This window comes from Lutra lutra, chromosome 1, assembly GCF_902655055.1.
Source record: "Lutra lutra chromosome 1, mLutLut1.2, whole genome shotgun sequence".
NCBI classification, from domain to species: Eukaryota; Metazoa; Chordata; class Mammalia; order Carnivora; family Mustelidae; genus Lutra; species Lutra lutra.
The window spans coordinates 13,182,526-13,205,823 of NC_062278.1; the positions used below are offsets into that span (position 1 = coordinate 13,182,526).

At 44.5% G+C, this 23,298-nt stretch overlaps 2 protein-coding genes and 1 long non-coding RNA gene across 6 annotated transcripts in view; 2 read left to right on the forward strand and 1 right to left on the reverse strand.

The window, feature by feature from the left end:
• The window catches only part of SCAF4 (SR-related CTD associated factor 4), a 70,700-nt gene extending 64,872 nt beyond the window's left edge, over positions 1-5,828 (forward strand). For all 3 annotated transcript variants that reach the window (XM_047721108.1, XM_047721099.1, XM_047721116.1), the window contains exon 20: positions 1,474-5,828. In XM_047721108.1, the coding sequence (XP_047577064.1) occupies positions 1,474-2,417 (944 nt within the window). In that variant the 3' untranslated portion in view covers positions 2,418-5,828. The remainder of the gene's footprint in view (positions 1-1,473) is intronic.
• On the reverse strand, positions 5,267-13,667 carry SOD1 (superoxide dismutase 1). Its single transcript, XM_047721128.1, has 5 exons — positions 13,499-13,667; positions 9,288-9,381; positions 7,487-7,556; positions 6,560-6,677; positions 5,267-5,471 (listed from the first exon to the last, which is right to left on the reverse strand). The coding sequence occupies exons 1-5, from the start codon at positions 13,568-13,570 to the stop codon at positions 5,364-5,366; spliced, it is 462 nt and encodes a 153-aa protein (XP_047577084.1). The 5' UTR covers positions 13,571-13,667; the 3' UTR covers positions 5,267-5,363.
• Positions 13,668-13,814: 147 nt separating this feature from the next.
• The window catches only part of LOC125095144 (uncharacterized), a 36,037-nt gene continuing 26,553 nt past the window's right edge, over positions 13,815-23,298 (forward strand). The window contains exons 1-2 of one of the 2 annotated variants that reach the window (XR_007125806.1): positions 13,815-14,177; positions 15,125-15,315. This is a non-coding gene — a long non-coding RNA (uncharacterized LOC125095144). The remainder of the gene's footprint in view (positions 14,178-15,124; positions 15,316-23,298) is intronic. The other variant, XR_007125805.1, reaches the window with a different exon arrangement.

Consider the following 23,298-nt stretch of genomic DNA (forward strand, 5'->3'; position numbering starts at 1 on the left):
GCAGGTATTACTCTCATTTCTGAGGCACACGTCCAAGGTCATTCCTAAGTGAGATTATATTTCACCAAACATACTTCTTTTTAAGCATGTGAAAGAAGGTGTGTCTAAGTAAATACCAAGCTTGGTGAGTTTTCATGTTTATAGTTATAAACCGCTGTATGTATATTTTCAGGTCTACTCTGTTTAGTCCTTAAGTCTGACAGAATACTATCAGACCACATGTTGTGAGGAGCAGAAACTGAAGTTAGAAACTCATACAAACAATTTGGGAGGGAGTAGTACTTGTTAAATGTTTGCTGAACCACGTGGGAGGAAGGAAGTGGTTCAAAGTGATGTTGGGGGGGTGCGGGGAATACTTAGTATTAAAGTATGGGGTTTGCTCTTGAGTTTTTTTTATCTGTGTCACCCAAACATTTCTGTGAACCATTGCTGATCAAGAGTCCCAACCCATAACTTGCTCAAAGGCCTTTCTGCAGTACATGAGGAAATAGTACATATTCTAACCTCTGGAACAGTTTCCAGTGTTAGTGACAGTGTTACAGTAACAGGAGTTAACTCCCCTTGGTCATATAGTATTTTGCCTTGTGCTGTTGATATTTGTGAAGAAATAGATGATGCCTTTCTGTTATTAAGTGGTGAACTGAAACATGCATACTGCTTGCCAGATCATTCTAAATGGTGGATTGTTGAATTTGTATGACAACACCAAAACATGAGCAAAGCCACATGTAAATGGGAAATAAAACCAGTAAGTCCTCAGCGCTGTCTTGTTGCCTTAGGAAGAATGAGAAGATGAATGGCTGAACTTTGAGCATACTTCGTCATTGTGACCTAGCAAGAATAAACTCTCCACTGGTCTCTCAGTCTTTATAAGCATTACTGTTCAAGTAATGCGTACCATGTAGTAAGGCATCCTACCGACAAGGAATCAGAAACCTCTCTCTTAAGTGGATTTTCTGGGTCAGTGACCCCATTTGTCTCTAGTATTGACTTTAAAATGTAAAATTTCCTAAAAGTGCACCTGAGCTGGCCTTCAGTTGGCTCAGATAGTTCAGCGCTTTCTCATTAGGCCTAGTACATTGTATTTCTCAAATGTATTTTGAGTGTTTTAAGTATTTTCGCCAAACAGCTGCTGGTGAAGACTATAGGAGACTTTCCAAAACTGGAATACTGCAATTTCCTTTTCCAGCTGGTTTTGACCTCTACCAATATGAGACACTAATCACCTGTACACTAGTTACATAGACCCGTATCCCCATAGCATATATATAGTGTAGTATCTGTAAGACTGCATCCGTGGTTGTGACTGGGCAGACCCTCACATTGAGTTTCTCACGGGGTAGACTTGGCAAACCACACAAAATTGGAAGATTCTGGATTGAACTTCATTTTGATTGAAGCTCCACAGGAAACAGGTGAAAATCGAATGCCATCTTCTGCTTTACCTAAATTTTTATTTTTACTTTCTCTTAGGTACTCAAGGAGTTGCACCTGGTCCTGTAATTGGGCTCCAGGCACCATCCACTGGTCTTCTCGGTGCCCGACCTGGCCTGATCCCACTTCAGCGCCCTCCAGGAATGCCTCCACCTCACTTACAGAGGTTCCCTTTGATGCCACCTCGTCCCATGCCGCCACATATGATGCACAGAGGTCCCCCTCCAGGACCGGGGGGCTTTGGAATGCCGCCACCTCATGGAATGAAAGGCCCCTTTCCACCACATGGCCCCTTTGTTCGGCCTGGCGGAATGCCAGGGCTCGGGGGCCCAGGGCCAGGCCCAGGGGGTCCTGAAGACAGAGACGGAAGGCAGCAGCAACCCCAGCCGCAGCAGCCCCCACCGCCGCAACCGCAGCCCCAGCAGCCTCCACCCGCGCAGCAGCAGCAGCAGCAGCCGCCGCCAGCACAGCAACAACCACAGCCGTTTAGAAATGATAACAGGCAGCAGTTCAATTCAGGTAGAGACCAAGAGAGGTTTGGAAGAAGATCTTTTGGAAATAGGGTGGAAAATGACCGGGAACGGTATGGGAGCCGTAATGATGATAGAGATAATAGTAACCGTGAAAGGAGAGAGTGGGGAAGAAGGAGCCCTGACCGGGACAGGCACAGAGACTTGGAAGAGAGAAATAGACGCTCTAGTGGGCATCGAGACAGAGAGAGAGATTCTAGAGATAGAGAGTCTCGTAGAGATAAGGAAGAAAACCGAGGAAAGGAGAAGCCCGAGGTGACAGACAGGGCAGGTGGTAACAAAACCGTTGAACCTCCCATTAGCCAAGTGGGAACCGTAGACACTGTTTCAGAACTTGGTAAGGGGGAGTCTGAGTCTGCCGTTGTAAAACCTTCTGAAGAGCTACCTGCTGAGGCTACCTCATCCGTTGAACCCGAAAAGGATTCTGGCTCAGCAGCAGAGGCTCCTCGTTAGAGACTGGCATTTGTCGAATGTGACCGTGACACTTCCGGAGTGTAGAGCTTGAGGTGTACAGATGCTGTATTATATTGCTCCTGCTATACCGCAGCCCCGCAGTAGTTGGTGGGGAATTGTAAGCAATTTGATTGCTTCCCTTCTATTTAAAAATAGCCACAAAATAACAAAAAATACTGAAAATATGAATAAATATTACCCTTTTTGCTGTAACTTTTTAAAAGTTTTGACTTTAAAAAGTTTACAAATCGTAATTAGAAGTGCTCTCTATTTTTTTTTTTAATTTAAGACAAGGTAACGGTGAAAGCTCCTCAAAACAATAGGGATGTTTTTAATAAACTCTATTTTCATAACAAACTTTAATGTGTGCTATTCTTCCTACACTGCATTAAGGTGGAAAAGGATTGTTCACCATCAAAGTTTGAGCTGTTAATACTGTATTGGAGTCTAAATTAGACTTGTTTATTTGATGGAAATAGACATCTTTATGTAGTTATTCTCTTTCATTTGTACTATTTTTGAATTTTAACATTTCAATCATAAGGTGTAAAGGGTTAGTTGTGTTCATGTTAATTGAAAAGCTTGTCAGTTTTGCAGTTCAATCAAGGTTTTCTTTTTTGCCATTGGCTTTGTGGTAAATGTTGCCCTAATTAACTTGTAAAGAGAAATTTTGCTGGGGGAAAAACTGGATCCCAAAGACCCGACTGTACTATAGAATTATCTGATTGCCTGGGTATTACTTACTAGAAGTAAGTTTGAGTGTTTCCTTACCATCCCATTAAATTTTTCAGAAGGGTGAAAAAAATCAAGGTTAACATTTGCAACCTAAAAGCTTTCTGTCTTCTGTTTAAGGACTTAAATGCAACCTATTGTTTCCTTATAAGCCTTGCCTGTTGCCTTTCTTTACCATTTGTTAAACTCCCCTGCTGGGCAGAGGTAGACTGAACTTTTTGTCACATATAAGAACATAAAAAGTATTTTCTCTTTTGCTTAAAATTGTTGGGATAACTAGAAAAGTACATGTAGTGTATCCAGGAAATACTACGTGGAGACGTCCAAAGCCAAATCAAACCTGTATCTAAAATAATACAGAAAAGCGGTTCCATAAAACTGCTTTCCCCAGTGCCAAGGAAGAGACCTGTTGTTACACAGTCCCGAGTGTTTATGGCCTTGTTGAGGCTTTTTTCCCTTAAATTACCTTTTAAACTGTTCTAGTTTTAGTGTGCGGAGCAGGTAACTTTTTCTTTGCCCTCATCCCCAGGTGAAGCGGCTTTATGACTCTGGTTTTTAAATAGTACTTTGCAGCAAGATCTCTGTTTCGACAGGGAGAATGTATCTAGGACAATGTTCTTGTTTTCCTGGCTTTAGAAAATGAGAAAAATCAGGCTGATATCTGCACCTGAATTATAAGACTTGTCCTCCGTTTGATGTTGGCCCACCTGAGAGATTTAAAAGTCCTAACTGAAACTGCTTCTGGAAAGAATACATCTGATTTAGTGTTCAGATTTCAAGGACTTAAAACCCCTATTTCCAATTTTAAGTATTGGAACCATCCTATTTCCACAGGACAGCACCCCTCCCCTGAAGTACTAAGTGGTAGTGATTACCCTTGAGGCTCACAAGCCAGGCCCTATATTTGTGTCTTATCCCACACACGTACACCAAGCAGTCTATTAGCGAAATGCATTACTGTTTTTAAATTCTAACAGTGATTTTAACCACTTCTGAGCATGCTGTTCTTTTTATCACCAATTTTAAAACTGAGAACACTACAAATTGTCCTTTTCCAAATTGGCTTTTCCTCTCCTAACCAATATCCTACATTTGATAAAAGGATAGCATATATTTATGATCAATCAGAACTGTACCTTATTTCTGATTTCCCTATCAGAAATACTCTACTATTACCAGTTGATAACTGTAATCCAGAGTCCGAAACCTGAATTAGGTTAACATTTCATTTAAAAGTAGTTTCTCATAGGTACATAGTTAAGAATTTACATTAGGAGAACTACACCTAAACTTACTAATTGGATGCATAAATTCTTAAGTAGCCATAACCCACATTCAAACATTTCCTTGGTCCCATTTTAAAATGCTACGGTATTTTCTTTAAATGGCTAATTTGAAAGCAGACTGTGCCACCCTCTACTTTTATTATAAACTAAATAAATGTTCATAGGTGTATGAAATGTGGAATATGTGCCATTTTGGCAGGTAGGTAAATTTACTCTTAGCTGAGGCTAACTTACTGTTCACAGTTTCACTAAAAGTTATCAAAGGGCTCTCTCAAACCGTTAACACTTTTTAAAATAAAGTTAAATACCTTTTGAATCAAAATGCTAAGTAGCTAATCAGGGAAACCACCTTAATTTCCCTGAAGCTGACAAAGGACAGCTGTCCAACCAAGATCCAAATTGAGGTGTTAGCTAAAAGACCAGCTGCTAGAACCTTAAACCCTCTTCCGTCATTTAAAACACTTTGAAAAGCAACCTCTATGAAATAGGTCGTATCTGTCAACATATTACTAACTCTGTTCCATTCGAGCGCTCTGTAGGAGTATCAAGAGCTGATTTATAGAGTTTCAATTTGGATACTTCAACAGGTTCAAGATGCAGTGCCATATGGTGTATTTGTTTATTGCGGGCTTGAATGAGAATTGAAGAAATTCACACAAGTTTAATACCCACGTATGATTATTAAGCCTGGCAAAATACAGAGATCGTTGAAACAGACATTTTAACTGAATAGAAGTTTTATAAAATTATATAAATCTTCCAAGTGATCATAAATCAGTTCTCATTACAGGTACTTTTTAAAGCAATTAAAAAGTCACACAAATTACACTCTTAAGGTTACAGTGTTTAATGTTTATCCAGTTAAATTTCTACAACTAGCAAGATAACAGAGGAGCTACTAGGACTCAGACGGCATCCTAGGGAATATTTACTTGGCGATCCCAATGACACCACAAGCCAAACGACTCCCGGCGTTTCCCGTCTGTGTACTTTCTTCATTGCCACCTCTGCCCAAGTCATCTTGTTTCTCATGGACCTTTAAAAAGTTTCGAGAACATTAACATAGCACAATCAAGTAATTACCACCTATTCCCAACAATACCCAAAAGACTTTTAAGAACCACTTAATACTAGAAAAGACCATGTCAAAATAATCCTAGCATGGAAATACACTAATGTTTAATCTAGTGGTAAACAACAGAAACTACTATTCAAAGCTTTTTCTTTGTGATAGAGACTAAGTTCATTGTAAACACTAGGTAAGTGTTGCTATCTCTAAATGAAATACTAAAAAGCGGGGCAAGTGTTACAGGCTGCCATGTGCCAGTCTGAATCCTCCACGAGAAATTTTAGTAGCCTGAGTTATAACCTTCTTTCATAATAAACACTTTAGAAGGAAAAAAAAAAAAGGAAAAGGAAAGTGAATTTGAAAAAACCCAAAAATGTGCCTAATGAACTACCAGTTTGTAAGTAAGTATCTTCAACTATTTTAACAATAGTATTTTAAATTTGGCGCCTCCAACATTGATCAATGATTTTTCTGCTTCGCAACCATAGCTGAAGAAAACTCTAGGGTCACCTGGAAGGAAAGGACTACAGAAGGTTAACTGTCCTCTGGGGCAGGCAACACAGAGCCTACGCTACCTGGTGACTACGAGAACCAGATGCAGCCCCCGTGGGTAACTCAGGGCACTCACTTCCCACAAGTTTAACAAATGGTGGAGACCCACAAACATGAACAAATACCAATACTGAGGTCTGTCTCATTTGGACTTCACAAAATGTTCTGTTGAACTACAAGGGGGACACTCAATCATGGCCGGAAAATCTGGCCATTTTAAAACCAGACGGTGACTACTACTGTTTCTCCATGCTACAGATCTAGTATGACCAAATGAAACCTACTTAATTAGCACATCTCTGCAGAACAGTGTCACAACCAACCTTCATCAACCTAATTCACCTTCACAGTGATCATCAAAGTAACTGCTTTTCTTAATCTGGACTGAAGGTACATGAACGTGGATCCTTAGAAACCAGGAATAATAATCATGAATCCATGAAAAGATACATGTCTGTGTATTAGAAGAGGCGGTATGCATATCCTAGCATACAAAAACTCACCACCATTGTGCGGCCAATGATGGAATGGTCTCCTGAGAGTGAGATCAGAGAATCTTCCATGGACACAACGGCCACGCCATCCTTGCCAGCAGTCACATTGCCCAGGTCTCCAACATGCCTAACAGGGAAAGAGTCATCAGGAATGGGGACTGACTTCATTTAACATCAGGCTAGTTGGTGAACTAAGTTAATGACTGAGTCATACAGAAGGGTAGGTATGGTATGTATCAAACAGGCCCACTCTTCCAGATCGACAGAATTCTGGAACACACACACAAACTAGAAACAACAGACACTCTAGACACGCTGCTTTTCAAAGCTTCCAATCTACAAGGTAATGCTCTGCGCAGAATTGCGGGATGGGGACACATCTCTGATTTCAGAGGTAAAGTACCGAAGGGTAAACTCAAAGTTACTGAGTTACACCTGTTAATTCTTGGCCTGGCTAAGAATGCTATGCCCCACGCCTGTTATAAAAATAAATTCAGCCCTGTCCTTAAATTTAATATTTTCCTGAAAGGCTCTCAGGAAACACACGTGCAAATGGACTCACTGAATTTTCAGTATCAAAGTTTTACCTGCAAGGCTTCCTCTGTTTCACAATGATGGTTTATGTTGCTAGTGGTTGACAGTACTGTTACTCATGACATTTCCTGTATTAGTTCCCTTTGGCACTTGTATTGATTCTATATTCAATAAATGCTACAAAACCAAATCCTGTCCCCATGTGTCAATTCCTCAGCCCGGAGAGTAAGCTGCTCTAGTACCTGGGCAAGGGGGTTCCTTGGTCGGGGCAACAAATTCAGGAGCAGAGGAGGGAGGCCGACCCAGTTATGTCAGCAGGCAATCTGCAAGGAGATACCCGTCCTGACCCCAACGAGCCATCGCCGTAATTTTAGTTAAGAGTTAAAGCACTCCGTCACTCACCTCTCTTGATCTTTCGGCCCACCGTGTTTTTTGGATAGAGGATTAAAGTGAGGACCTGCGCTGGTACAGCCTACTTACCAAAAACAAAAACAAAGGTAGCCAAATTACAAATCAGAATTTCAAAACAAATTCTAAAAAGAAACTGGTCATTGCTAAAACCTCAAATACAGAAAATGCTAACCTACATCATGACTTCTGGGTTCATAAAGAGAGGAAGCAACACCTCAGTATAAACAAAATAGGCCAGCAGGAGAAACAAGTTCTAACTACTCCGTAACACCAGTAAAGGTAATATCCTTCTCTGGGCTTTGATCTCCTCACTGCCCTGTAAAATAAGAGGGCAGGACTTGATCGTCACGGTTCTTCTATTATTAAAATCCCATGATTATGATCCTGGTTTGTGAGGTGGCATACCGTAACTACAAGAAGCTGACCTCCCCAGCAACATACCACCAGCAACCACTGTCGGTGCCCTTCACTTGGTGCGAGCAGACTAGAAATGGCACCTTACAGCTCCGAGCCCAGGCTGTTGCCACAGAGAATTCCACAGAGTGCCATTCAGAATAGTCTGTGAAAATGGCGCTCCCGTCCTCACGGAAAGCCAGTCTCACAGACGACTCATCAATGCAGAAGGCTCGTTAGTGACAGGTTTTCTACACTCGGCAGGTGACGGAGTTTCCATGGCTTACAGCTTCTACCCAGCGTCCCCAAGGAGAAGACACACAGGTCACAGGAAGTGGCACGGTAAATCAAAGACACAGGGCAAATGCCACCCAACACAAAGTGGTTTTTAAAAAAAAAAAAGCAACCTGAGGAATTTTAATTGTCGAAATGGCTCAAAGCTGGTCATTAAATTACAATTTTTATAGGAACCAAATTACAGAACATAAAAACAAATCCAGCAAGACAAATAAATCAAGTTCTCATCATAAAAAGTAAACACTGAGTTCACGTTACTCGAATATGATAAAAGATGACTAAATGCATATAAGCTTTTGTCAACTTGCTTCTAATCCCAAAGTGAGAAAACGAAACTCAATCAAAAACACCAACAGTTTACATTCTTTGTTCAGACTGTACCTTACTTCTGTCCTACTAAGGCTCCTGTGTTGGAGGTACGAGCTACTCTTACAGGTAATGCAAATAAGCTCACAAACACCTGAGATTACTATGGAAGTAAGAGTAGCTTAATTTTTTGTTTTCTTAAAAAATACTTGAGGGCACCTGGGTGGCTCAGGTCATGATCTCAGGGCCCTGGGATCGAGTCCTAGATCAGGCGCTCTGCTTGGCAGATCGAGCCCCAAGGCAGGCTCTCTGCTCAGCGGGGAGCCTGCTTCCCCCTCTCTCTCTGCCTACTTGTGATCTCTGTGTGTCAAATAAATAAAATCTTAAAAAAAAAAAAAAAAAAAAATCAACTTCTTGGGGTGCCTGGGTGGCTCAGTGGGTTAAGCCTCTACCTTCAGCTCAGGTCATGATCTCAGGGTCCTGGGATCAAGTCCCACATTGGGCTCTCTGGTCAGCAGGGAGCCTGCTTCCTCCTCTCTCTCTGCCTGCCTCTCTGCCTACTTGTGATCTCTGTCAAATAAATAATTAAAAATTAAAAAAAAAATCAACTTCTTCCCCTTCCTTTCCACACTTAAGAGTCAGTTTTGTGGGTCATTTCCCTAAGGCTGACCATAGTAATCCTATTGACTTTTTTTTCTCTGCATGTTGAGGGTTTTTAAGGTTTAGGGATAGCTCTACCCCGTCTTATCTTACTAGCGGAAACAAGTAGGAGCCACTAGACCAAAACAACACCCACCTTGTGTATTATCTCCAAACTGATGGACGTGGAATCCATGCTCGCCTTCAGTCAATCCTGTAATGGTTCCTGACACCTCAACAGGCCCCTTTCCCTTTAGTCAAAGAAAAGTGCAAAAAGTTTGAGAGAGCAAGTGCTTCTGAACAAAGAAAAGAGTTGAATAATCTTTACCAATCACAGGGAAGTGGAAGGAACATGGACATGGGAGTCGAAAGATCTGTGTCCAAATCCCAGGCCCACCAATTTCTAGCAAGCTATTTAACTGTTCGAGGCTGGGGACCAACACAAGGGAGACGTGACCTTGTTCTAACATTCGTAGCCCGGGAGCCCTACAGCCAGCATCACAATTAACAGCCAAGAAAACGCACTTCGCCGAATGGCGAGTGAGCACTAAAATGGTGGACTTGTGGATGTTGTAGGGTTTGACTCCCTTACAAGGGAAACTACATCCATACGTAATATGGCTATTTTATATGAGTAAGTTCTTGACTTTTGTAAATGCTTTTTTGAATACATTTGCTCCTGCTGAATATACGAGTATGTATCAAACTTGTTGACCCAAATGTTGGCAGCACATCGTAACAGGTCGTTTTCTTCATGCAGACACTCGTCCGTACAGCAAACACACAGATTAGCCACCAAAAGAAAAGAGAAGAAAAAAAGACACCCTGGAAACATCCAGCAGGTTACCCTAGAATCCCGGTTCTCCACTCTCTCACTAGGGGTATTTATCCGTCTCCAACACAGCTATTTTTTTATTAACAGCCAGAAAATATCCTATCCCACTTTCCCTGGGGGACTGATTCTGGTCTAAGCCAAGTTACTGCTTCCTAAAGGCCTCCAACCTAGATAACCTCCCCACTCGAGACCGAAAAGAAAGGGCAGTTAGAAACACTACAGCAGCAGAACACACCAGTATCTCCATGTAAGCAATGGTCATAGGTAACAGCGCCGCAGGGATGCATACAGAAGACCTTTTGCAGCTAAGAGATCTTAGGAACAAAAATAAAACACACGTAGTATCCATACCACACAGTTATACACATGATGGCATCTTTGTTTTTTTAGCTTGTTTTTTTTTTTTAATAGCCAGGGCCAACAGTTACAAGAGGTGTTAGCCTCCGTGGCTCAAAGAAAGTAGTATGTCAACTTCTGCCCTTCTTTGCTTTTCTTTGAGAACAGACTAGGATTCTTCTAAGCTTTAGCTCTGGAAAAACTAAAACGTGAATGTTAGTCCCTCAAACGCACTGTGTTACCGACAGCACAGAGACAAAAGGGCAGGTTCTTCCAAGTCGCCATTAATGGGTAATGCACAGAGCACACATGAGCGTTTCAACAGTCAGCGGCCTGGGTGCCACCCTATAGGGCCAGGCGGTTACCTTAACTGACTGAAACAGGTCAGGGAAGCAAAAAGCATAAACTCTCATCCTGCAGGGTGCTGTCCTGACCTAGTAAGGGCTCAGTGTGGCTTCCCTTTTTCAAGAGGAAGCTAGTAATTTGGTCTTACAGATCAAAACTTCTGATTTTTAGAAATTGGAAATTAATCCAAAATTTTAAACACTATACACCAAACAAATACAGTTTATTTCCAATTTAACATTCCTGCATATCCGTAGAGCTGTAATGCTTAACTACACTAGGATCTTTTATCAGGTACAAACAGCACCACCAAAATGAAGTTTGGAACTTAAAAAAAGAGGGAGCCCCACAAGAGACTCAGGGGAAGATGGAAAAACTCCATTATGTATGGATTCACAGCTTGACTTCTGAAGGTAACACCCATGCCATTTCTCCAAGGCCAAAGCGAAGGTATTCCTCAGAGGCTTCAGAGATTTTTTAGTATTGGCGGAATTACAAAGGAAAGAAGAGTGAAAAAAAAGTCTGGCAAGTGAAAACAGCAAAATTTAGTCAAATGACAAAGCCTTTTTCCAGAAAATTTGGAAACCACTTAAAGGAAAAAATTAAGCTCCCTCGCATAAATTTCAAAGATTACTTTTCCTGTCCTCTCAATTTTTGTAAACCACTTTAAAGATTAAATCTCGGCACCTGGGTGGCTCAGTCATTAAGCATCTGCCTTCAGGTCAAGTCAGGATCCCAGAGTTCTGGGATCGAGCCCAGGATCTGGGCTCCCAGCTCAGCTTCTCCCTCTCTCCCTGCCTCTGTCAAATAAATAAACAAAAAAGTCTTTAAAAAAATATATTAAATCTAAAAAAATAAATAAAATAGATCTCATTCATATGTTAAATATTCTGTTATGATTATCAAGCCAAGGACAACAGACAATTTTCCATCAGTTCCTAACCTCACTAAGATTTGGGGAACAAGTCTTACCACAAGCACGTTCCTTGTAAAACATGTGTTTTGCAATATTATTAATGAGTACTTTTGTATAGTTTATTCTTTGACCATTTCAGTAATGGGCCTATTGGTAGAGCAATTTCAAAAACTACTTTACAGAGATTTTGGTTAAATGAACGCTCCAACAACAGAGTTAAGTGAACACATCTGACTTCCAACTCCTAAAAACCCCATCCACTACCCTCTACCAACAGTTCTCAATTCCTGGTGCAAATCAGTACTACTGCGGAAACTTTGAAAACAGCAAAGCTCAGACTGCACCCGGACAGATTTTGACATAACTAATCTGGAGTTGGCCCCAGAAATCAACATTTTTTTTTTTTAAAGATTTTTTTTATTTATTTGTCAGAGAGAGAGGAGAGCGAGCGAGCACAGGCAGACAGAATGGCAGGCAGAGGCAGAGGGAGAAGCAGGCTCCCCGCCAAGCAAGGAGCCCGATGTGGGACTCGATCCCAGGACGCTGGGATCATGACCTGAGCCGAAGGCAGCTGCTTAACCAACTGAGCCACCCAGGTGTCCCAACATTTTTTTTTAAAAGCTCCCGAAACAATCCTACTATACACCCAGAGTTTAAAAAAAAAAAAAAAAAATCACAGGTCTGGAAAACCACCAACACGGGAGTCCATTAGCTCTCTTGCTTCTGGAGCTTCACGTGGAAAAGCAGCTTTGGCCAAGGCCATCTTCTCTGTCTTTACAGCCTGACCATGACCCAGAGCAAGGGTCAGCAAACTTTTCCGTAAGGGGCCACTCAAGGTCTCTGCCCTGTTAAAGTCAAAAACAAACCGAGACCAGCCTTGAAAATTCCCTGATCAGACAAAACCAATTTAGTCACACAAGCGTAGCTAAACTGGCTTATTTTGCAAGACTAACTTGACCTGGGTCATTTCTTATTTATGCCTCTGGAAATCCTAAGCAAAAGGTCAAACTGTTTGCATCCCAAGGCCGGTCTTTGGTAAACACTAACCAATTTCTTACTCTTATTTAAGAAAACTGTGGTGACCCATGACTGTGAAAAATCAGTACAGTCCCTGCCTTCTCACTCTATAAGCTGCTTTATGGCAATATACGCCCCTCATCCCATGGTTTGGTCTGAGCGCTCCCGGGTCCCGACTATCTCCCCGCGTGTGCACAGTAAGCTTTTACGAATTACTACGTCAGGGACTCAAGGGTTTCATCTCGGACTTGTCGGTCCCATGATTCTTGTTTTTCAGGACCTTCTAAACGAACCGTGTACCAGCCACCCTCTTAGCTCCGGGGCTGCACAATACCCGCCCCGGCACCGGCTGTGCCCGCAGGCGGCAAGCTGCAGACCCCTGAGCGGAAAGGAAGCCCTAAAATGGGGTTACGGATGCGACCGTGCCCAGGTGGCCCCGCCGCACTCCCCACCCCCGCCCCGGACTTTCAAGGGCGGGCCAGGCCGGAGACTGCGCAACTCCGGGTCCTGGAGCCTCAGGACCCAGAAAACGACCCCGCAAGGGAGGGCCACAGCCGCCTCAAGAACCGCCTCCGCCCGACCTACAGACGCCGGGGCGGAGGCCTAGGCCCGCGGGCCAGCCAGCCTCCGCCCTCCCCGCCGGGCCCGCTCTCTGAGGCCCCCACACCCCCGCCCCGCCAGGGTCGGTCGCGGCTCCTTCCCTGCACCCTCGCGACGCACCACCGCCCCCGCCGGGCCCGCCCGGTGACTCAGCACTCGGCAGCCACACCGCCGCGGGGCAGAGGCCTCGGGCGGCGCGAACCCGCAGACCCCGCGCGGCGGGGGCGTGACGAGGGCGGCCCGAGGGCCCGCCGGCCGCCGCTCCGGGGCACAGGTGCGCGGGCACCGCCTCGCCGCTGTCCTCCGCCCCAGCCCTTGCCTTCTGCACGAAGCGGATGGTGCCCTCCACCGGGCCCTGGCCCTTCAACACGCAAACGGCCTTCATCTCCATGACTGGCGAGGGAGCGCTCCGGTCCGGGCTCCGAGGGCTGCAGGGACCCCGAGGACAACGCAGGAAGCCGCAGGAGACGCCGACGCAAACCGAGGTGGTCGCGCCGCGCTCTTATAGGCCGGCGCTCCGCGCCCCGCCCACCCTGGCCCGGAACCAATCGCCGCCCGCGCGCTCAGCCCGCTCCCCACGGGGCGTCGGCGCGCGAGTGGCTAGGAGGGACCGGCCAGGGGCGGGACCAAGGGGCCGCGTGGGAAACCTTGCGTCCCGCGCCGCCGGGTCCCTCCGCCGGGAAACATGGAACCGTGGAAAAATTCGGCCTTTCTCTTCCAGTCCGTAGATCTCTGTGCGCGAAATGGGAAAAATGAGGTACACGTGGCACGCCTTTGATACTCTACGTCACTTTGTGTGGAAGCGTCAGTGGTTATAAGGGCATTGTCTCATCTGTGCCTCAGAAATTGGGACGGTCGAGCTGGGCGCTTTTTGTCGTTTCGTTTCTCGTCCTGTGTTCTGGGCTTCCTGCCCGTGTGTAAGCGGCGCATCCCCTCCCTGCCCCGCCTTTGCTTCCCTGCACTTTCCTCAGTCCCTGGCGCACAGCGTTACCAATTTGGTTAGCGGGATTCTGTGTTCTTGTCGCCTTTTCCCTGTTGGACGAGGCCCACCACCGTGAAAACACCAAATCGCCGGCCCGGTGACTCCCGCACCTCGCTCGTGTGTTGTCGGCTCTGCGGCCTCGAGGGTCAGGGAGAAGGGCAGACGGGGCGCGAGTCGTTCCTCCTAACGGGGCAGGCCTACTCAGCCTTCAAGGGAGATTTTTTTTTTTTTTTAAGATTTTATGTATTTATTTGACAGAGATCACAAGCAGGCAGAGAGGCAGGCAGAGAGAGAAGGGAAGCAGGCTCCCTGCTGAGCAGAGAGCCCCATGGGGGGCTCGATCCCGAGACCCTGGGATCATGACCTGAGCCGAAGGCAGAGTCTCAACCCACTGAGCCACCCAGGCGCCCCAAGGGAAAGACTTCAAAAACATGTTATGAAAGGAGCAAACAGTCCAAAATGTGTGCATTTTAAGGATAAACCTACTCACTGTGCGCTCAGAAATGTTGAGAAAGATGTACAGGAGATTGTAGCCCCTTTTACTGAGTTCTCTTAGAATATGTTTTTCACAACGGGCCGTGAATTTGTTTGCAGCGATAGGGCTTTGACAATCCCACCCACCCACCCCACCCCCGACACCCGCACTTTTGTTGTGGGAATAGTTTGATAAGCCGTGAGGGCTGGGGAGCGTGGCAGGGAGTAGAGCCTTGTCTTCCAACAACACAGGGCATGCCTGGGGAATGCAAGCAAAGGCGGCTGAACTGTGTTTGCAGGAAGTGCGGAGCTTAACCTTCACGTGGCAGCAAGCGTTAGACTCACCCAAAGGGCGCGTTTAATTGCAGGTTGCTGTGTTTGACTGGGTGGGTCCGGGATGGGAACCCAGAACTTGCATTCCTAACTTACTCGCAGGTGACAACGGTGCCGCTGGTCCGGGACCTCATTTTGAGAACCTGTGATTCGCAGGTGTTCCTCTTGCCCAGTGAAGCAGGCAAATTGGGGCCAAGAGCTGGACATACCTGACTCCAAAGAAGAGATGGGGAGAGAGTCCTGAAAAGAAAAGTGGAAACAGGGAGACCAGGACAGGGACCAAGAAGGGACAGACCTGGAGAAGAACCGCTCTGCCTCCTGGGGATTTCTGTTCTGTTTGCTTTGTGGTATTATCCTCCCCATTTCCTGACAACTCTGCACCACAATCCCGGTTTCCCTCTAATGCAGGATTCACTTGTAAGGATGACAAAATACTGAGGCCTAATTCAATGCCAGAGTGGAACAAAGACAGGGGCTGCTTCAGCCACATCTGGGCTACACTTTATCTCAATTACTTCTTAAGACCTTTGGATTCTAAGGCGTCCTCTATTAGAGATACACAATCCACATTTTTCTATCAGCCTCTAGAAAGTGCACATATTTGTAATTTTCCTGCTTGTACTTACTAGTATTCTCCAGATAATTGGCATATGCTACTAAGTTGCAGAAATGTGCAAATGCTTGCCAAAGGGCCTTTGCCCAAGGTCTAAGTTTCTTTGGGTTCCAGGAAGTGAGAGAGTCTGGTTTCAGTTCATTGTATGAACTTGCCAGGGGACCAGCCTAGGGACCAACTCCTGGACACAAAGAGCAGCCCTAGGTCAGGGAGTTGGTCCTCTTTGAGATACTCACTTGAAGCTGGGACAGCCCGTTTTGCTCAGTGAAAGGGCTTTGTCTCCTATAGGTTTCGAGGACCCCGGAGATACTCTAAATTCATTTCCAGTCCTGCCCTCCCATCTGGGCAAGGGAGTCCCTGGCCCTGGGCCCTGTACTTTAGAAGGCCCTGTTCTGTCCCTCGATAAACCAGATCTCCTGTGGGGGAGAGTCTGTGGAGCCAAGAGGGTGTTCCTGCCCAGAACCTTACCACTCATTCTAGAACAGGATTAAGGAATTTAAATACGGGCATACCTCATTTTTTGCACTTCACTTTAATGCACTTCACAAACGTATTTTTTATGAACCGAAGGTTTGTGGCAACCCTGATCGGGCAAGTCTGTGGACACCATTTTTCTTTTCTTTCTTTTTTTTCCCAAAGATTTTATTTTTAAGTAATCTCTACACCCAGTGCCAGGCTCTAACTCAAAACCCTGAGCTCAAGAGTTACCCGCTCCACTGACTGAGCCAGCCAGGCACCCACTGGCACCGTATGTACAGCAGCCTTTGCTCACTTCATTTCTCTGTGTCACGTTTTTGGTAATTCTCGCAGGATTTCAGACTTTTTTTTATTACCCATTATATTTGTTATGATGATCTGTGGTCAGTGATTATGAACTAGCTGAAAGTTCAGATGATGGTTAGCATTTTTCAGCAATAAGTTATTTTTAAGTTAAGGTATATACATTGTTTGAGACATAATGAATGCTTTTTTTTTTTTTAAGATTTTATTTACTTATTTGACAGAGATCACAAGTAGGCAGAGAGGCAGGCAGAGAGAGAGGGGGAAACAGGCTCCCTGCTGAGGAGAAAGCCCGATTCGAGGCTCGATCCTAGGACCCTGAGATCAGGGCCCGAGCCAAAGGCAGAGGCTTTAACCCACTGAGCCACTCAGGCGCCCCTAGACATAATGAATGCTCTTGCACGCTTACTATTTTGTAGTGTAAACATAACTTTTACATGCACTGGGAAACAAAAAATTTCATCCAGCTTGCTTTATTGCAATATTCACTTTATTACAGTGGTCTGGAGCCAAACCCACAGTATCTCCAAGGTATCTTGTGATCTTGAACAGTATTTGTGTCCACCTACAGCAGGACATCTCAGTCGTGGCACTGGTAACATTTTGGGTCAGTTAACTACTGTGGTGGCTGACCTATGCCTTGTAGGATGTCTACACATCCCTGACCTCTACCCACTAGAGGCTCTTAACACGCCTCTCCTCAAGCCGTGACAGACAGAAATTGCCAAATGTTCCCTGAGGGGCAAAACTGCCCCCAGTTGAGAACCACTATTCTAGAACACTCATTGAAGACTTAAGACTTTGCGATTTCTTGGCATCCTCGGCCTGTTTCCAGGGCCTAGAAAGGCTAAAGATGGTACCACCATGGGTATGCACCTAAGTTTGACCCCTCGGCACAACAGGGAACCTGCAGTGGTGAAAGAAGGAAAGACCAGGGACAGGGGACTGGCTCTCATCCTATCACCACCTTCCTACCTAGAACTCAAAGAAGCCCAAGAATGCCATATTTGAACCCCCCTTGCAGGTCTTTATTAAGATATATTTGTTAAGCCAGAAGATAGGATATATTTTTATCTGGCTGTTATCTTGGTTTATATTATTTAAATATCTAGTGTATGGTGTGAGGGCCTCCATTTATGCTCTTGCCCCAGTCTGGTAAATATTAAGGCAGGCCTATTCATTTTAACCTTGAGATTCCATGGTAGCTTTGGAGTGTTCCTGCCCCAAAATTTCATGCCCCAGAGTTCATGTGTTTCAAACTGCAGTGTGACCAGAGTACTCAGGTGATTTCGAAAAGTCACTGTCGTACCAGGCCAATGCTACTGAGAGTCATTATCCCCAAGAAGTCAAATCCGAAAGTAGCCTGGGTTGTCTTGAGCCCCAGAATGTGGTCAGAATGGGGTGAGAATAGGGTCCAGGTAGTCCAGAAAGACTTTGATTTTATAGGGAATGATGGGGAGGGATAAATGTCTCAGATATCAGGCAGCCTATGTGGATGACTGAGCAGCTTACGGCCTGTCTTTCCAACATTCCTAAGAATGAAAGTCAACGTTTGGGGACTTCTGTAGTTAGGATGTGAGTGAGGAGGTAGACCAGAAGTTCAGTCTTGCATTTCTTTTCTTTTCCCCTTCCTCCTCTTCTTTGCCCAGGGTTCATTTTCTCCACTTTTTCTCATTTATCTCATCTTTTTCTTTCCCTAAATCATTCTTATTTCTGTGACTCAAGGCAATTTCCTCTTTATACCTTCATCACTCTCAGTCAATACATAGTTTTCTGTTAATCTCCTTTACATCACATGCCACAAAGGGATTATCACCACGGCCTTTTCTTATGAAAGACATATTTTTTAAAAAGATTTATATAGGGGCACCTGGATGGCTCAGAGGGTTAAGCCTCTGCCTTCAGCTCAGGTCATGATCTCAGGGTCCTGGGATCGAGCCCCATGTTGGGTTCTCTGCTCAGTGGGGAGCCTGCTTCCCCATCTCTATCTGCGTGCCTCTCTGCCTACTTGTGATCTCTCTGTCAAATAAATTTTAAAAATCTTTAAAAAAAAATAGATATATATATTTGTTTTAGAGAGAGAATGGGAGGGAGGGGCGGAGGGAGAGGAGCAGAGAGCATCTGAAGCAGACGCCCCGTTGAGCACGGAGCCAACGTGGGGCTCCAGCTCAGGATCCTGAGATCATGACCTGAGCAGAAATCAAGAGTTGGACGCTCAGCCCACTGATCCACCTAGGCGCCCTCAAAAAGGCATATTTTTATGTGAACTGTAGGAAAATGCTAGAGCTAGGGAAAATCCAAGAGAAGGAAAGTACAAAGAGGGGTTTTTTAATGCTAAGAAACAAATACACTAACAACTAGGAAGCAAAGAAGAAACAGAAGTGGCGTTAGCTAGTTCTGCCGGCCTGTACTAAAACCCAGATGTCAGTAGATCCCCAAAACTGACCCCTATTACCAATAAACCCTCTAGGAAGAGGATATCACAGAACCATGAAGTATCTGAGGCATTCTTAAAAGTTGGAAAGTGAAAAGGGTAAAAATTAATGTAGATTGTTAGTAAGCAGGAGTGAACAGTCTGTGATTAGAAGTATGCAAACTGTAATTGCGAGTTAGCTGTATATTTAATAATCTTGTCAGAACCTCTGTCATAGGCTATATTTGTTAGCGGTTCTAGCCTGGGCTCTGGCTCCGTCTGGCCCACTGTATCTTCCTGGAATATCCTCTCTAGACCTCAGCTATAAATCAGAGGTACCTGGGCTGCACATTAGAACTACCTGTGAGCCTTTTTTGAAAACACTGGGCTTACTGGGTGCCTGGGTGGCTCAGTGGGTTAAGCCACTGCCTTCAGCTGGGGTCATGATCTCAGGGTCCCGGGATTGGGCCCCCCATCGTGTTTTCTGCTCAGCAGGCAGCCTGCTTCTCCAACCCTCCCCCCCCCCCCCCCCCCCCCCGCCTACTTGTGATCTCTATCTTTCAAATAAATAAAATCATAAAAAAAAGAAAAGAAAATACTGGGCTTGGGCCCGATTACATTCAAATCTTCAAATTGTATGTATACATGAACTATAAATGCATATCATGTTGCTGTAATACATAAGAATCTAACAGTGTTTGGGGGAGCCCGGCTGGCTCAGTCATTTGAGTGTTGGACTCTTGATTTCAGCTCAGGTTGTGATCCCAGGGTTGTGGGATCAGCCCCGTGTGGGGCTCCATGTTCCACAGAGTCTGCTTATTCCTCTCCCTCTGCCCTGGAACCCACCCACCCCCATCCATTAGCACGCCTCCTTCTCGCTCTCTAAAATAAAGAAATATATAAAATCTTTAAAAAAAAAAAAATGATCCCTAGGATATCTGAGCGTGTGGACTGACAGGGGGTGGGGTGAGACTGAAGGCAGTGAGTCCATTTGCGAGCCACGATAAAGTCCTGGCCTATGGCCATTACTGGAAAAAAGATAATTGAAATGCAATGCAAGCCTCAGTGACTATCTAAAGTGAGGGAGGGGGAAGGCAAATGTAGTTCCCCTTTTTCAGGCTTGGGCCACCGGGTTGATGGTGGTGCCATTTACCAAGAAAAGCAAGTAGAGGGATAAAGATCCTCATTCAGGAAAGGGTACGTCTGGAGTACCTGAGGGAGTTAGAATTGCCAATTAGTTAGAATTGACAATTCCAAGGTGGAATTGTCCACTTGGCTGTGGGTCTGAATCTCAGGGTCACATCTAAGTCTGGACTCTGTCTCAAATTTAACACACATGCTATTCAGATTGGTAAAGCTAATGTAGCTATTTATGCCCTGTCACTGTCTTCATGATCCTCTATCACTTTGGGTGGGTAAGAATCAGGTATGACTTGGATGTGCCAGTGATGTTATGTCAAGTTCATTTGGTTTTAAATAGTCTCTTGAGAGCAGTGATTTGCACACTTAGTACAAGAATTAGGGGGAAGGCTTATTAAAACCCAGATGGCTGGTCCCCACCCTCAGAAACTGTTAAAAAAAGAAATTGCTTTATTAATATATAATTTATATACTATTTTAAAAACTCATCTATTGTAAGTGTACACTTAAGTGATTTTTTTTTTTTTTTTTTGGTAAATTTAGGTGGCTGGCGATCATTACCAAAATGCAGTTTTAGAACATTTCCATCAGCCCAATAAGTTTCCTCCTGCTGGTTTTTTTTAATCCCTTCTCCCATCCCAAGCCCTTGGCAACCACTGATCTGCCTTTTTCTCTATAAATTTGCCTTTTCTGTATGTTTCTTATAAATGGAACCATACAATATGTAGTCTTTGCATCTGGCTTCTTTCATTTAGTATGTTTTAGAGCTTAATCTGTGTTGTAGCATGTAGCAGTAGGTCATTCCTTTTTATGTCTAAGTGGTAATTTATCATATGGCTATACCACAACTTGTTTTTCCCCTCAAGTTGCTGGACATTTGGATTTGTTGTGGTTTGAATTGTGCCCCCTCCACAATTCATAACTTGAAGATAACCCCATGCGACCTTATTTGCAAATGGGGTTTTGTAGATTCCTGATCTATGGACTCTTTTATCACAAGGAAACATGTCTTTGTTTCTAGTACTATTTCTTGTCTTTACGTCTATTTTAGCTAATATCCACATGGGCCACTGCAACTTTCTTATGGTCACTTTTTTCATGGTGTATTTTTTATCTTTCTACTTTCAGCCTCGTTCTGTCTCTGAATCTAAGTGTGTCTCTTGCATACAGCATATGTTTGGATCTTGCTTTCTGTATCCAATCCGAATCTCTCCACTCTTCGTTTGGGATGTTTAGGCCATTCACATTTACTGTAATTCATAATATGTTTGGATCTACATTTTCCATTTTGCTGTTTGTCTCCGTCTCCTCTCTTCTTTGTTTCTCTGTATCTCTTTCATTGCTTTCTTTTGTGTTAAATAAGTACTTTTGGGTATATCATTTAAATTCCCCTGTTAACTTTTCTTACTAAGTTAAAATGTATTTTCTTAATGGTTCCTCCCTAGATTTCAGCATCTTAACTCCCCAAAATCTAGTTGAGACTGATACTAATTTAATCCTGGTAAAATATAGAAACTTTACTGCAGTATAGCTCAATTTTCTCCCTTCTCCTTTGTATTATTATTGTTATTACGTTTATATGTGCTATAAATCCAACAATACAGTGTTATGAGTATCGTTGGACGCAATCTTGTAAAGAAATTAAAAGGAAAAATGAGGCAAATATACTTATAGAGTCTTCTATATTAACCTACGTATTTACCATTTCCAGTGCTTTTCATTCTCCCCTGCGCATCCAGTTGTCAGCTGGTGTCACTTCCTTTCAGTCTGAAGGACTTCCTGTGGTATTTTCTGAAAGGCAAGGCTTTCATGACTTCTGCTGACAGTGCCACTGGCCATGGGCATCACCCACTACAGCAAATCCTGTGAGCCCCCCCTCAGCCACAGTGGCATAGCTGCCAGCCCTCACGACCTGTCCTTCCCTGGGAGAACCTCTACCACCCACTGGGCAGGAGGGGAGGGAAGCAGTGCTAGGCCAGGATGCCTCAGACCTCTACTATTCTTACAGTTCAGCAGTTTTGAAGCATAAACGCTTCTCAAATTGTCCTGTGCCTTTGGTTGGTTTCCAGAACACTGAAATTGTCATTCTTATCAATTTTATCTAGCTTTATATGATAGTTGCATTCTGGGGAGAGGATTTGCTCACCTTTCCACTTGACCATAGCCAGAAGTCAGCTTTGTCCCCTTGTGTTTCTGATTCATTAGACCTGGGTGTAGCTTGGAGATTGACATCTTAGTGAGTGCTCAGGTAATGCTGCTGGCCCAAAGACCACACTCTGAAAACCACTGCTTTAGATTAACTCAGAGTCTTTTAGATACTAGAAAAGCTTTCTCATATACTCATTATGAGGACACACAAAATGTTATTTAAAATTGCTGCAGAGGGGGGCACCTGGGTGGCTCAGTGGGTTAAAGCCTCTGCCTTCGGCTCGGGTCATGATCCCAGGATCCTGGGATCGAGCCCCACATTGGGCTCTCTGCTTGGCAGGGAGCCTGCTTCCCTCTCTCTCTCTCTGCCTGCCTCTCTGCCTGCTTGTGATCTCTCTGTCAAATAAATAAAATATTAAAAAAAAAAAATTGCTGCGGAGGGGCGCCTGGGTGGCTCAGTGGGTTAAGCCTCCACCTTCAGCTCGGGTCATGATCTCAGGGTCCTGGGATAGAGCCCCGTGTCAGGCTCTCTGCTCAGCAAGGAGCCTGCTTCCTCCCTCTCTCTGCCTGCTTCTGATCTTTGTCTGTCGAAATAATAAATAAAATCTTTAAAAAAAATAAAATTGCTGCAGAGTTGGGCACCTGGCTGGCTCAGTCAGTAGACTCTGTGACTTGTTCTCAGGATTGTGAGTTCAAGACCCACAGTGGGCATGGAGACTACTTTAAAAAAAAAAAAAAAAAAGTGCTGCAGGGGAACAAGACCTAGAATAAAGCCAGTTAAGAGATTTCTTTTTGGTAGGAACTTTTTTTTTTTTTAAGAATTTATTTATTTGACAGACAGAGATCACAAGTAGGCATAGAGGCAGGCCGGGCGGGGGTGGGCAGGGGAGCAGACTCCTTGCTGATCAGAGAGCCCAATATGGGCTTGATCCCAGGGCCCTGGGATCATGACCTGAGCTGAAGGCAGAGGCTTTAACCCACTGAGCCACCCAGGCGCCCCTGGTAGGAACTTTTGATAGAAGTAAAGGTGTCTAGGGTGCCTGGGTGGCTCAGTGGGTTTAAGCCTCTGCCTTCAGCTCAGGTCATGATCTCAGGGTCCTTGGATCAAGTCCCGCATCCGGCTCTCTGCTCGGTAGGGAGCCTGCTTCCTCCTCTCTCCCTGCCTGCCTCTCTACCTACTTGTGATCTCTCTGTGTCAAATAAATAAATCTTTAAAAAAAAAAAAAAAAGAAGAAG

Bases quoted from the DNA above. Each gene is read 5' to 3' on its own strand.
- SOD1 (XM_047721128.1), bottom strand. From the start codon at position 13,570: ATGGAGATGAAGGCCGTTTGCGTGTTGAAGGGCCAGGGCCCGGTGGAG. The intron at 6,678-7,486 runs GTGAGTGACGGA...TTTCCCTGTTAG, and splicing joins GGGCCGAAAGATCAAGAGAG to GCATGTTGGAGACCTGGGCA. The intron at 5,472-6,559 runs GTGAGTTTTTGT...AACTTTTTAAAG, and splicing joins TCATTGGCCGCACAATGGTG to GTCCATGAGAAACAAGATGA.